Raw genomic sequence first — 14351 nt, forward strand, 5'->3', positions numbered from 1 at the left:
ACAGTTTAGCATCTCTAATTCACCTCACTTGCATGTTTTTGGACTGTGGGAGGAAACCGGAGCTCCCGGAGGAAACAGAAAGGACCCGGACCACTTTACCTGGAAATCGAACCTAGAACCTTCTTGCTGTGAGGCAACAGTGCTACCCACCGAGCCAACAAGCCGCCCCCCCAAATGCCACAGTTAAAGTAGTAATCTTGGTGTAACACTTACAGCCACATTAGCAACTGTTCTGTCCATAAAAGATTAATTTATCAGGATATAATCATTTGGCCAATATAGCAAAATAGGAACCTATTCTATGCTATTCCTACAGGTTAGAGCACTAAAACAGGCTTTTTTATTTGTAACTGTAGCCAAACACCTGCAATGTGTTGCAGTTGAAAATTCTATGGGGTGCCAAGGTGGCGCAGCGGGATATTCCGCTAGCACACCAGCACCGAGATTCTGAACTCCTCGGTTCGAAACTCGGCTTTGCCACCAGTCGGTTGGGCGCCATCTAGCGGGCATAATTGGCAGTGCCCGCAGGGAGGGATGACTGGACTATGTGTGGGTGGGGTCTTCAAAATGCTATGTAAGGACCCTGATTGGCAGATAGAAAGGCGCCTGGGCAGAATGCATTGGTGAAAAAGGGTTCCGCAAAAGGGCTGCATGCAGCAATATACCCACCTCGACTGCAATCAGGCATCCCCCAGCAGCGGAAGACAAACTGACTACACTAAATTGGGAGAAAATTAGAGAAAATGCATAAATAAAACAGAAAAAATTTTTTAGGCTTCATTATTTTTTGGCTGCATTAAAAAAAAAACCTCATGAGTCGGTCGAATTCAAAAGCACTGTGATGGGATTTTATGGGCCTTAATAGTAACATTAAAGGCTGTGTTTTAGGTAAATATGACTGGTACAATCATATGATGCCTCTGGACAGTCAAAAAAGCACTTAAGAAGAAGCCATGAAGTTTGGAAACTTCACTTTTAACTGTTTTTTAATTACCAAAAAGTGTTTATTATGTCTGAAAAAAGTTCAGCTTTCACAAGACTGTTGAGTTAAACCATCAAAGCTCCAGGCTGTCAGACGTTCCTCCTGGCTGGTCTCAGACGCACTTCTGAAAAAGCACATCACAGCCTTCACTCTTCTTGCTAAGCATGTTGCACTGACCTACATCAGATCCGCACCAATTACACCATCTCTCCACTCCTCAGTTCCAGTTTGGGACCAGACAGACTATTCTCATCTCGAATCTGTGAGTCAGAACTGCAGTGCGTGTCAGGACTCATTTACAGCTCGGGCATCAGGCATGTTTAAACCAGAGTTCCCACAACTCCACTCTACTATCAACCCAAAGAGTGCGGGATGTGACCTAAACCCCTTTAAGCTGGAACCTGAGTGAGCAGACGTGTGGGATCCATCAGATTACTGAGACTCCTGGTGAGTCATAGTTTACAGAGCGAGTCGAGTGGGTACGATGAAAAGAAGGTGTATTTGAGAAAGTGTGTAAGAGAGGAGGAGGAAAACGCTCCCACCTCTGGGGAGATGACAGGGCCATGAATAGAGAGACAGAGAAAAATATACATATATATATATACTATATTTACATATACACAAATAATCTGATCATCTCTGATATCTGCAGGTACCTGTTTGTTCAATTGCTCATGTAATCAGCATAATCGGCAGGCCTGATACTAATAATAACAATATAATAATAATTAATTCATTTATTAGAATTTTAATGTCATATTTTACTCACTTTGAATCTTCATGACAGAAACTGTAGTTACTGGTTACACAAGATTCATCAGTTCAAGTCTTTAATGTCAAACACAGTCATGGACAATTTTGTATCTCCAATTCACCTCACTTGCACGTCTTTGGACTGTGGGAGGAAATCCACACAGACACGGCGAGAACATGCAAACTCCACACAGAAAGGACCTGGACCACTCCACCTGGGAATCAAACCCAAGACCTTCTTGCTGTGAGACGACAGTGCTACCCACCGAGCCACCGTGCCGGCCCGCCAATTAAGTGAAAACTCCAACACACTGGAAAATCAGTATGACCCACTACATTGAGACCTACAGGGGTTGGACAAAATAACTGAAACACCTGGTTTTAGACCACAATAATTTATTAGTATGGTGTAGGGCCTCCTTTTGCGACCAATACAGCGTCAATTCGTCTTGGAAATGACATATACAAGTCCTGCACAGTGGTCAGAGGGATTTTAAGCCATTCTTCTTGCAGGATAGTGGCCAGGTCACTACGTGATGCTGGTGGAGGAAAACGTTTCCTGACTCGCTTCTCCAAAACACCCCAAAGTGGCTCAATAATATTTAGATCTGGTGACTGTGCAGGCCATGGGAGATGTTCAACTTCACTTTCATGTTCATCAAACCAATCTTTCACCAGTCTTGCTGTGTGTATTGGTGCATTGTCATCCTGATACACGGCACCGCCATTGGATGCACATGGTCCTCCAGAACGGTTCGGTAGTCCTTGGCAGTGACGCGCCCATCTAGCACAAGTATTGGGCCAAGGGAATGCCATGATATGGCAGCCCAAACCATCACTGATCCACCCCCATGCTTCACTCTGGGCATGCAACAGTCTGGGTGGTACGCTTCTTTGGGGCTTCTCCACACCGTAACTCTCCCGGATGTGGGGAAAACAGTAAAGGTGGACTCATCGGAGAACAATACATGTTTCACATTGTCCACAGCCCAAGATTTGCGCTCCTTGCACCATTGAAACCGACGTTTGGCATTGGCACGAGTGACCAAAGGTTTGGCTATAGCAGCCCGGCCGTGTATATCGACCCTGTGGAGCTCCCGACGGACAGTTCTGGTGGAAACAGGAGAGTTGAGGTGCACATTTAATTCTGCCGTGATTTGGGCAGCCGTGGTTTTATGTTTTTTGGATACAATCCGGGTTAGCACCCGAACATCCCTTTCAGACAGCTTCCTCTTGCGTCCACAGTTAATCCTGTTGGATGTGGTTTGTCCTTCTTGGTGGTATGCTGACATTACCCTGGATACCGTGGCTCTTGATACATCACAAAGACTTGCTGTCTTGGTCACAGATGCGCCAGCAAGACGTGCACCAACAATTTGTCCTCTTTTGAACTCTGGTATGTCACCCATAATGTTGTGTGCATTGCAATATTTTGAGCAAAACTGTGCTCTTACCCTGCTAATTGAACCTTCACACTCTGCTCTTACTGGTGCAATGTGCAATTAATGAAGATTGGCCACCAGACTGGTCCAATTTAGCCATGAAACCTACCACACTAAAATGACAGGTGTTTCAGTTATTTTGTCCAACCCCTGTACTTCCCCCCACTGTAGTGGAAGTTCCAGTTCCACATTCGGTACTGGGACTGGGTTGTGAGAAAAGATATATGAGAGAAATGTAGCCCACGGTAGAAGACACTGAAACCTGTGGCTGGAACTTCTTCGCCCCATCACACTCATGCGTTTCCTTTATGATAAGTGTACTGCTCTAGAGGTGCTCTGGAGTGGGGGCCACAACAGTCACAGACTTTACAACAGAACATGCAGCACATGCTGTTGTCAATCAGGCAGCTCAAACTCGTTCTTGATCCTACTTTTTTAATTTTAAAGGGGGATCCAGACAGGAAGATAAAATTATTGGTGCTGACAGATTATGCTGGTCCAGTGAAAGAAGAACTAGAAGCAGAAGCTGAGCTAACAGAAAGCTCTTAATCACTTCTCATGAGATGGGACGTTGTGGGAACTCTGACGTGCCGTGGCATTTACATTAGAAGTGTTTTGCACTTCGCTCAACGCGAGCCTCAGCACAAACTGCCGCTTTGTTCAGCGCTTGGCTTAAGCGGTGTGGTAAAAAGTCATGTAAAGTATTGTAGTCTAGTGGTTAAGATGCTGGACTAGTAATTAAAAGGTTGCTGATTCAAGCCCCACTACTGTCAGGCTGCCACTGTTGGGCCCCTGAGCAAGGCCCTTAACCCTCAATTTCTTAGACAATATACTGTCACAGTCCTGTAAGTCGCTTTGGATAAAAGCATCTACTAAATGCCAAAAATGTAAATGATTTAGTGTTCCTTGTCTACTTAAACCAGAGTATGGTAATGTACTATATTATATATAATATATATAATATTATATTATATAATATAACTGTATTTCATTGTTCTATATTTGTTGTTCTCTCTCATAATTTAGCTAATTTTTAATGAACTGTCTTATGCTGCTCTCTTTGTTTTTATCTTAATTATTCTTGATGTTGATGTACTATTTTGATTTTGTACTATGATTTGTATGGTGTATGTACGTATTTGTTTTGATTATTTGTCTTATGTAAAGCGTCTTTGAGTATCTTGAAAAGCGCTATATAAATAAAATGTATTATTATTATTATTATTATTACTATGGAAGCACTTCTGTAAGTTGCTCTGGATAACAGCATCTGCTAAATGTCGAAAATGTAATTGTAATTAAAATGCACCACGACACGAATCTGCATTTGTCTGAAATAACCATCAAATCCACTCTAAAACCATCCACATGTATCTGTGTTTAGCTAAATTTTCCTTACTGTTTCACTTTTAAACTTGTGTTATAGCTCAGGGTGCTAAAAAATAGTGAGAATCAGCTTTTCCAAGAGAGTCTAAAACTCTTATTGTGGCTTAATGTACCAAAGGAACAACACAGGAGCACTAAACTTTTCTTCATTATTACTGCTCATAAGTTCTCTCCAATAATACAATTCCTCGCTCATTGTTTTAACACAATAAGTCACGGTAAGCTTTGATCATTCTGCCAGAGTCGCTTTTATCACATCATATCAAACATTTTGTCTCACTGGAGGTGCTTTGAAAAGGTCAGCGGCAAACTGGATCAAAGTTCAATCAGGTAAACTTTGAGCGAGCCACACTCCATAGGAAACAACGACACCGTTGACGACGACTGCACCCCTAAAAAGTAATTCTTCGAAAGAGCGAACGGCAGAAGAAGCTTTTCAGGTTCCAGTCTGCACCAGTCTATACGATGATGCGTGCTGGAAAAATCCTGCACTGCAGCTTCGGCTTTATGTGCATTAAGGATTTACGGTTCTGTTTAGACAAAGCAAGTCTTGCTATGCAAATGAGGTGATTATTTCACACACCCTTTCCATCACAATGAAGACGAATATTTACGTCAGTGTTTTTGTGTGAGAAAAATCATAGTTATGCGTATAAGTAATTATCTGTATTATCTGTTCGGCTTTGAACAATGCCGATAATACAAGTTCCTCATATTTTTAGTTAGTGTTCAGTAATAAAGAAATATCACTGAATATTTACAGTGCATGTGTCTGAGTCGTTTACCATTTGAGTCATTGTTACTGTAAAATAACCTTTTCCAGCAAAACTCCTAGTAAAGTATTTTTCCATATTAAAGACACACACACACACACACACACACACACACACACACACACACCATATTACTAGAAGTATGTCTACACCCATCCAAACTATTGATTTCAGGTGTTTCAGCCACACCCTTCCCCTACAGTTAACAAAAAACTGTATTAAAGCAATTATATGCTTTCAACTTTGTGGCAACAGCTTTTTTGCTGTTATAGCATGACGGTGCCCCTGGTTTGACAAGTTGGAGGAGAAACTCCAGAGCCCTGACACCATTAAACAATTTAAGGAGAAATTGTAATGGAGGCTCTGAGCCACCAAGGCATGGGGTCTGTCCGAAAACCTAGTAAACTCTGTACATACGCATTTGACGTCATCCTACACTCCTAAGAAGAAGGCTGTTTGAATTCTTGGATACCTTCAAATGCTCCAACTTAGGTGCCTGACTGAATAACGAGGGAGCATCTGATGCGTACTCTCGCGTACGTAGTTTGGGAGACCAGACAGACTGGACTGGGATTCCTCCTGGTGATAGATTGTGTAGTGTGTGACCTCCTATTGCGGGTCAGTCGTGTAATGTGGAAACCACAACGACTGAAAAGTCTCCCGATTACAAGAGATCAGGTTATGTAGTGTGCACTGTACAGCGATTTGAAAACTTGTAAGTCATGTAGGGTGAGCTTAGCATTAGGGATGCAAAATCCTACAGACACAGTCCAAAATTTTGTGAAAATTCTTCCCAGAACAGTGGAGACAGTGGTTATTGTAGCAAGTGGGGAGTCAACTCCATATTAATGCCTATTCTTTTAAAATGGAAAGTCCAACAAGCTCATGGTCAGGTCTCCACATACTGCTGGCCATAGAATGAAGCTTTGTTCTGTATAGACAGCAGCAGAGTCTGAGATATTTACAGCTACAAAGATCAAACTGAGAGAAAAACCACAGTTAAAGAGAAATAAGAGGATCGTGCAGTTTGAAGGTCTCATTTTCTGTCTTAAGCAGCTTTGCAGGAACAATTAGAGCAAGGAGAAGCTCCCTGACTGGAGATTTAGAGCAAACAGCACGCAGGGAAAGGGACATCTGATATGACTCGGTGCACTGACAACAAACATTTAGGGATTATTGCATTTAAATGTACCACACTTTGATGTTTTGCCTCCCCCTCTCATTTTTTTTCTTGTTTCAGGGCCTTTGGTTTCATAATCTGCCTTTGAAGTGTGCAGTCTGGAAATAACGTTCGCTTGCAATGGTTGTACCGCCTAAACACTAACTGGCTCCTTCTCCTTTATTCCTGCTAAAATACACACACACAGTTATCAGCCAGATTTCTCCAGTGCTTGGACTTTGATCAACAAGTCAGTTATTAATTGGAGCCTCATTAGCTAAGTGGTTAACTCTTGGGCTTTGTAGTAATAAGGCCGGTGAACGGTTCACACACTCAAAATGCACGGACGTTTATTCTGCGATAATTGGATAGATCTCACAGGCTGATTATACTCCATAAGGCTATTTCGGTGACTCAAAGCTGATTATTTAAAAATGAGTTAATTGGGATTTTTACCCCTAAAATATATATAATTAAACAGGTGAATGTACAAACTGGTATCACCAACACATCCTTTTTCTATCTGATAGTATAAGGCCAGAATCTTTGTACTACTCACACTAAACAACTAATCACTTGCAAGCAGTTTTTATGTGATCAGAGGGGGTGCACACTATCTAAGGCTTACAAATTTTATAATAAATCATTAGAGGTCATTACAAAACTCTGTTGTCTCATAAGAAATAAACATGAGAGGACTATTTGTGACTTTAAATAGAGCAGAAACAAGACACAATGCAAGAACAGTGCATAACTAAGGCATGTAGGATAAAAACAAGTAAAAAACAGCCAGTACATGAATCATAAGCGAGAAGTAACCTGATACAAAGTGTATAGAGACAGCATATACAATTCTACATAAATGATTTAGCTAGAGTAAAAAAAGTACATATGAAGCGCACTAGGGATGCTGCTACAGCCGGCAAGCTGAAGGGTTGTGTCTCAAACTGACTATAAGACTACGAGTAAAACAGCAGCACTGCATGACGTACCTAATGCTCATAGTTAAAGCAGCAGTATTATTGTGATAAATGACTCAAGTCAAAGTTAAAGATGGCAAAAAATAGTTGTGACCCAGGTACCAATAAGCCAAAAATATACTTACATGTCTTTGTTTTGAATCTAATCATCAATACATGTTCTGAAAAGTAAATCTGATTCTAAGTAACAAACAACACACAACTTTGGTTCTTTTACCAGCTCCGTTTTTTACTATTACTACAAATTATCTCAAATTATTATCAGTGTAGTTGAATTAGGTGCTTTCAGGGTGAAACAGGGTTATCAGGGCACTTTGACTGGCCTGCAACATCACACATGTGTACGTGTACTCGCCTTGCTGGCTAGGTCGGCATTCCGGCCAAGTTGTCTTCTCTCCTCGTCCCAGAGTGCGTGTGCGTCCTGTAGCTGTCGCTCCAGAGTCTGCTGGGTCTGTTTGCTCTCCGCTTCCACCGAACACAACAGTGTCTGCAGCTCTGCTATTGTCTACAGACGCACACAGACAACATGTACAATTGATATAAAATAATTATAAATGAAATAAATCCATTTAAATGTTAGACGGTAACTAGTGTTAGTGATATTTCTTTTTTTACATTTCATTTTCGTCAACTGCTTTAGACTTGTCATGTCGGGTCCAGCTTCACCCCGGCTCCACCGAGCGCAAAGCAGAAACTCCCAGGACAGGACGCCAATCCATAGCATGGATTAAGTAATATTTTTATTCAAATGCATAGAGTTTAGATTCCATTTACAGTACACATTTAGAAGAAATGCTCAGGTTACACTAGTCCTTAATAATTCTAGAGGTTCTGGCATGTTCAAGAGAAAACAGCGTCTGTGTGAGCAATAAATCTTGCCGTTATTATAAATAGTTCATTCAGCGAGGTCTTAACATCGTCTTGTTTTGTATAAGCTATAAAAATGACTAGTTGCAATGTAATATAATTGTAACCCTAATTCTACCTAAAGTTAAACACGGTCATAAAATGTACTAAAATTTACCTTTGCTTGTTGCAAAGCTGTTGATAAAAATAAAAGGAATGAAAAGACTGAACTTTTATAAATGATAGACAATTTGCGAAGGGAATGATTAAAATAAACTCCAATGATGCTACAAGCAAATTATTTCATGCTGTAGACGATTCAAGGCTTTCATTGCCAAAAACAGTTTGCAAATAAGTACTAACATTATTATTCTGTGGTGTTTTTTGTTAATATTCATAAAAAATTATTTGTGCATAAATTCGAAATAGATAGCTTGACTTAAATTACAATAAATCAACAGAAGGTGGTGAAATACTTGAATACTTGTTTCCTGAAACTATAAATGGTCAGAAATGCTAAAGATTGTGCCAGACAGTGTAACTGTATGTGTATATACTATATATTGATTGTATATTATATATCAATGCATTCAAACCAACTGATAGGCAGGTTTGGACCTAAACCACTGGCAGGTTTGGACCTAAGCTTCAGTTATCAGTTATTGAGGAAGAAAAACAACAACACCCCCCGCCCCCCCACAAAACACCCAGACTGAAAAAAGAATTGTAATAACACTTTCATTTTAGCACTTCACACCAACCAGTGCACATTTCAAAACAAAACATGCCAACAGAGTCTGAAAAAGCACTTTTCATTTGCTTTGTAAACTTGCGGCAAGGTCGGATGATTAAAAAAGAGAACCGGTCTGTCTGAAAAGCTCCAGTCAAATTAACCTTTTATTTAGACTATAAGCAGAGGAAAGGCAAACGCCAGCCAGAAGCAGCTGTTTTAGGCTAGACAGATAATTGTTTATCGTGTGCAAACTTTCACAGGAACATTTGCCTGAAATCCATTTGTTGTGTGGGAGTTGGGAGTGAACACTTTAGAGCAGCCACAGAGAGAGAGATTAGGCTTATTTTGTCAGTGGGCGGAACACATGAAAGCGACAAACGGTCCATTATTATGGTAACATCAGTTCTCTTGGTAATAATTATTTTGCTATATAGATTCCCGCATCTAGTCTTTAGCCTGGAGGCGCACACTCATCCCTCCTTTCTTGTTATTCCTGTATCTTTCCTCTGATATTTAGGCCCTTTCGACTGTAATTGCTCCGACTCGCCTTCTGTAATTTCACAGCCACTGTTTAGGCTGGAGTTAGAGGACTTCCCACTGAAGCTGGACTAGCTGGGATGTCTTGACGGCGGATGGGTTCTGCCAGAAATGCTCCGAGCCTCAATCACTGTAGTTTATCAGAACACAAGGTTGTAAGCCGAGGCTGTTCAATTAGCTCAGGGTGGGGGGCCAGATTACAAAAAAAAAAAATCATAATTATAGGAAAGATGCCATGAGCATAAGGCTAGATCATAAATTCTCTGACAGTAGGTATCACAACCTAGTGGAAAGTTCCTGTCCTGTCAAAAAAAAGACGTGTCTTAAAATGTCTCAACAAGTCAGTCGTACGGAAAGGTTTGGGCACCTCTGGTAAAATTCCATGTTTTGTTGATTTAAGTGAAAATAAATGAACACTTTCTGTACAGGGAACAAAATGCTGGCGTGTCTCCATGCGTAATTACAGTTTGTTGCTGAATTTAACACCTCGTTAAAAAATAAAGGCTATTTCCTATACAATGGAAACAAATTATAAAGGACATTGCGAGTTTCAAAACATAAAGTAAAAGGACGAAGTCAAATAAAAGAAAATAAGAGGGTGAGAAAAGCAAATCAACAGCAGTGGCTATCATGTTGTTTCCTAACATTCCATATGATCCGGGCAGGTCTACAGTTTTCAATAAGACTATAAAATTAGCATTCTTTAAAAAACATGAAAGACAATGTACTGTTCAATTGTCCAAATAAGGTCGGGGGGGCTATCCCAGCTTTTCAATGGGCTCAAGGCACACAGTAACATCCTGAACGGGACGCCAGTCCATCGCAGGGCAGACACACACACACACACCCCTTCACTTATAGGGCAACTCAGTGTCTCCAGTTAACCTGACTGCATGTTTTTGGACTGTGAGAGGAAACCAGAGCTGCCAGGGGAAACCCACAAAGACACGGAGAGAACATGCACACTCCACACAGAAAGGACCCAGACCGCCCCGTCTGGGGATCGAACGCAGGACCTTCTTGCTGTGAGGCGACAGTGCTACCTACCGAGCCACCGTGCCGCCCTGTTAATTAACATGCATACAAAATAATATTTGATGTTTTTTTATTTAAATCAGAAAGGAGTACAAATTTACAACATAACAGTTATTATCCTGCTCTATCTCTTGATAAAACAAAGGAACGTCGTACTAGTTACTTGATTTTAGACAAAACAAAGCTTGTGCCCTGCTACAAATATAAGACATAGAGCTTATACAGTATTAGCGATGGCACCAAAACTACTTATTTGACACACAGTTTACCAGAACTGAGATCTGTGGAATAAACTTAACGTCCAATGATGCAGTGTTGGAAATTCAGCTTAAGAGAAAAAAAAAAAAAAAAACACCCGAAAGCCTGAAGCCAAGCCTGAAGCCCCCCCCCCCCCCCACAACTTCTTAAAGTAAAAATAAAAAGTAAACTATGTTTGCAAGATTTCAACTCTTTTCAGCTCATTCTTGTCAACATTTTTTTCTTTAAGTAAATATACCAGATAAACAAAGTGTCTTCTTACTGCCCACCTCTGGACCTCAGCAACTGACACCATCTGATTGGTCTATATATAAAGTTTTGCTTCATTGCCTCGTGCGGGTGCTAATCCATAGCTGGTAGGTTGCAAACACCGAAAGGGTCAAAGGTGGGTGGCCTTCGCATGAGCTGGATTGCCCATCTAGACACTAATTAAATAGGCTTAGCAGGGTGAGAGTGTTTTTAGGCCAAGCTACGCTGCCCTCTACACTAATGTACAGCCTGGTGTGGGTTTAATTGGGCCATTACACATGCAACCGTACTGGCCCCGGGCAAACAGAGACGATGCAGCTTGACACAGGGGCATCGGTTACAAGTGGGAAGCTGTTTGGGGTTGAAAGGTCACTTTAATACATTCCTAACACGATCCCGGAGACCGACAATCAGCTTCCACAGTGCAAGTAAGAATTCGAGTGAGGAGAGTATGGTAAATATAATAATAACAGGTATACTAAATCCTGTGTGTGCGGGAGGTGTGTTGAATCAGAATGACACATTTACTTTATTTAGCAGATGCTTTTATCCAAAGCGACTTACAATTATGTACAAACATGATTTTGAGCAATTGAGAGTTAAGGGCCTTGCTCAGGGGTCCAACAGTACCTTAACCACTGAGCTATCACTGCTTCAGTGACACAAAATCCTGCTTTCCCACGAAGATATAGCACGAGGAATAAAGCCGTGTTTGTTTAGCTTATGCCAATTTTGTGCTTTAAAAAAAAAGAAAAGGATTAATGACTTGTGGTTCCCTAAGCAGAAACCCCAGCATCAGACAAAAAAACAGACAAGCGTCCACAAGGTCCTACTCGTACCCACTCGCAGGGCGTTTTTGTTGATGTTGTGAGCCGATGTGAAACTCAATAGGCCGTGGATTTCACACGTCTGCTTGTCAACCTTACTTTGAACCCTGAGTCTATCGAGGGGGAGTTTTAAACATAAGTAGTGCTGGAGCGGGAGGGGAAAAGAAACAAGTACAACACAGGGTCAGGTAATGAGAGAGTAATTATGTCTGATAAAATGCTATTGCCTTCTTTCACTTCACTAAAATATAAACAACCATTGTTCATTACGGTGATTTCCAAAAATAAATAAATGCAATTTTGCATCTGGTTTAGGCATAAATATGCCACAATATAAACTGGCCCGGGTTGGCACGATGGCTCAAGGTCCTGGGTTCAATTCGCATGTGAAGCTCTCTGGGTCCTTTCTGTGTGGAGTTTGCATGTTCTCCTATCCTCCAGGAGCTCTGGGTTACTCCCACAGTCCAAAGGCATGTAGTCATGCCCTTAGATGTGTGTGTGTGTGTGTATTTCTGCCCTGTGATGGACTGGCACCCTGTCCAGGGTGTTTCTGTGCCCATTGAGAATTCCCATTAAGAGCGGGAGCTATTTTTTTCCTCGACGCCCGAATCCCTGATCACTTATCACTCTGTATTTACACCGAAGCATCATCATCACCTACAAACGTATGGTTGCCATGCTTTAACTGATGCCAAGCCAAAAATATATACAGAGCGTATATAAAACACAGTGTGATCACCAATCATATTCCCTCCCACCCAGTTCCCAAAAATCAGAAGTTCCTAGAGGTAATTCACTTGCTTATAAATTACATCCTTGTGTAGTCCATCACTGTCTGTGATATATTTTTGCTTAGGAACCAAAAATGGAAATCGGCATCCTGTCACTGGAAATCGGCAGCTCTGACTGAAAATGACTGACAGCCAATCGCTTTGTTGCATCGCATCACTGCCAGTCTGAATGTAGAGTAACAGACCAAGCTGAGAAATCAGGCCGAGAAAAATGCTAAAGAATTGATTTCATCTTGATTTATTTGTCTGGGTATGATGTGGGAACGATGGCAGGAACGGTATGCTTCCATCTCTGTGTGTCTGGGATTGTGTGCAGGTGTATTTCAGTAAAGTGAAAACAGAAGAGGATTCTTTAGCGTACGTTTCATGTTTGTTTATTCTTTCCAACAATCCTTTGGAGAGGACGAGTGTTTTTACCTGTGCGGACTTGGCCAGCTTCTGAGCGTACTCCTTCTCCAGCTGCTTCAACCTGCTGTTGGCCTGCAATGACAGAGGAAAAAAATTGGACAGGATGAGACGGAGAGACATGAAACCCTGCTCGGAAATGCTGCACATACACTCTGTCAAAACCTCGCAGTCTGGCGGGCACACTGCCATGCCTGTCAACAACAGCTTATGAACAAAAGGTGGGTGTATGTGTGTGTGGGGGGTGGTCAGTGTAGGTCAATGTCTCCCCTGCAAAACTGAAAGTGACTTCATGTGTATTTATAGTTGCACAAATGGCATTTTGGATTTTGCATTTTAAAAGGGAAAGTACAGTACTATAATGTATTTGGAGTGAAAAATATAAAAAAAAGTCCCCCCTTCTTCTACACCCTTGCTTATCACTTGCTGGCCAGTGCACCAACTTCTCCACAGCAGCCAGAACAATGCAGCCATTGATTTCTAGTTAACTATTTACATTTAATACAGAATGGTCACATTTGGCCAATGGCATCACCGCAGGGTTTTAAGATATCAAGGCTTTTTATCAGTGGGAGAATTGGCGCTCCTGCTCCCAAATCAGCACCTAAAAGTTCAACTGACATTTGTTGTTCACATGGACAAAAATTTTTTATAGACAACCCCAAATCAGAAACAGTTGGGACAGAATGGAAAATGCAAATAACACAGAGTTTCTTACATTTACTTTGACTTTTATTTGACGTCAGACAGGATGAACCTGAGATATTTTATGTTTTATCTGCTCAACTTCATTTCATTTATTAATAAACATCCATTCCTGCATTTCAGGCCTGCAACACATTCCAAAAAAGTTGGGACAGTAAAGTATTTACCACTTTGTAATGTTGCCGTTCCTTTTCACCACACTTAAACAACGTTTTGACAGTGAGGAGACCAAGTGATTCAGTGATTCATTTTTCCCAAAAAACCTGGAATGCTGATTCATCTGACTGACCACAATACACATTTCCACTGTGTGATGGTCCATCCTAGATGCCTCAGAGCCCAGAGAAGTCGACGCCGCTTCTGAACATGGTTAACATAAGGTTTTTGGTTTTTTTTGCACAGTAAAGTTTTAAGTGACATTTGTGCATGTAACTCTGTATTGTAGTGCTTGATAAAGGTTTGCCAAAGTAATCCCTCGCCCATGTGGTCA

At 41.3% G+C, this 14351-nt stretch overlaps 1 protein-coding gene across 3 annotated transcripts in view; it reads right to left on the reverse strand.

Annotated features, from left to right (window-relative positions):
* cep112 (centrosomal protein 112) overlaps window positions 1-14351 on the reverse strand; it is a 119722-nt gene that overhangs the window by 16978 nt on the left and 88393 nt on the right. For all 3 annotated transcript variants that reach the window (XM_062985093.1, XM_062985094.1, XM_062985095.1), the window contains 2 exons: window positions 13169-13231; window positions 7831-7980 (listed from right to left, as the gene is read on the reverse strand). In XM_062985093.1, the coding sequence (XP_062841163.1) occupies window positions 7831-7980; window positions 13169-13231 (213 nt within the window). The remainder of the gene's footprint in view (window positions 1-7830; window positions 7981-13168; window positions 13232-14351) is intronic.

Source organism: Trichomycterus rosablanca, chromosome 22, assembly GCF_030014385.1.
Source record: "Trichomycterus rosablanca isolate fTriRos1 chromosome 22, fTriRos1.hap1, whole genome shotgun sequence".
Taxonomy (NCBI): Eukaryota; Metazoa; Chordata; class Actinopteri; order Siluriformes; family Trichomycteridae; genus Trichomycterus; species Trichomycterus rosablanca.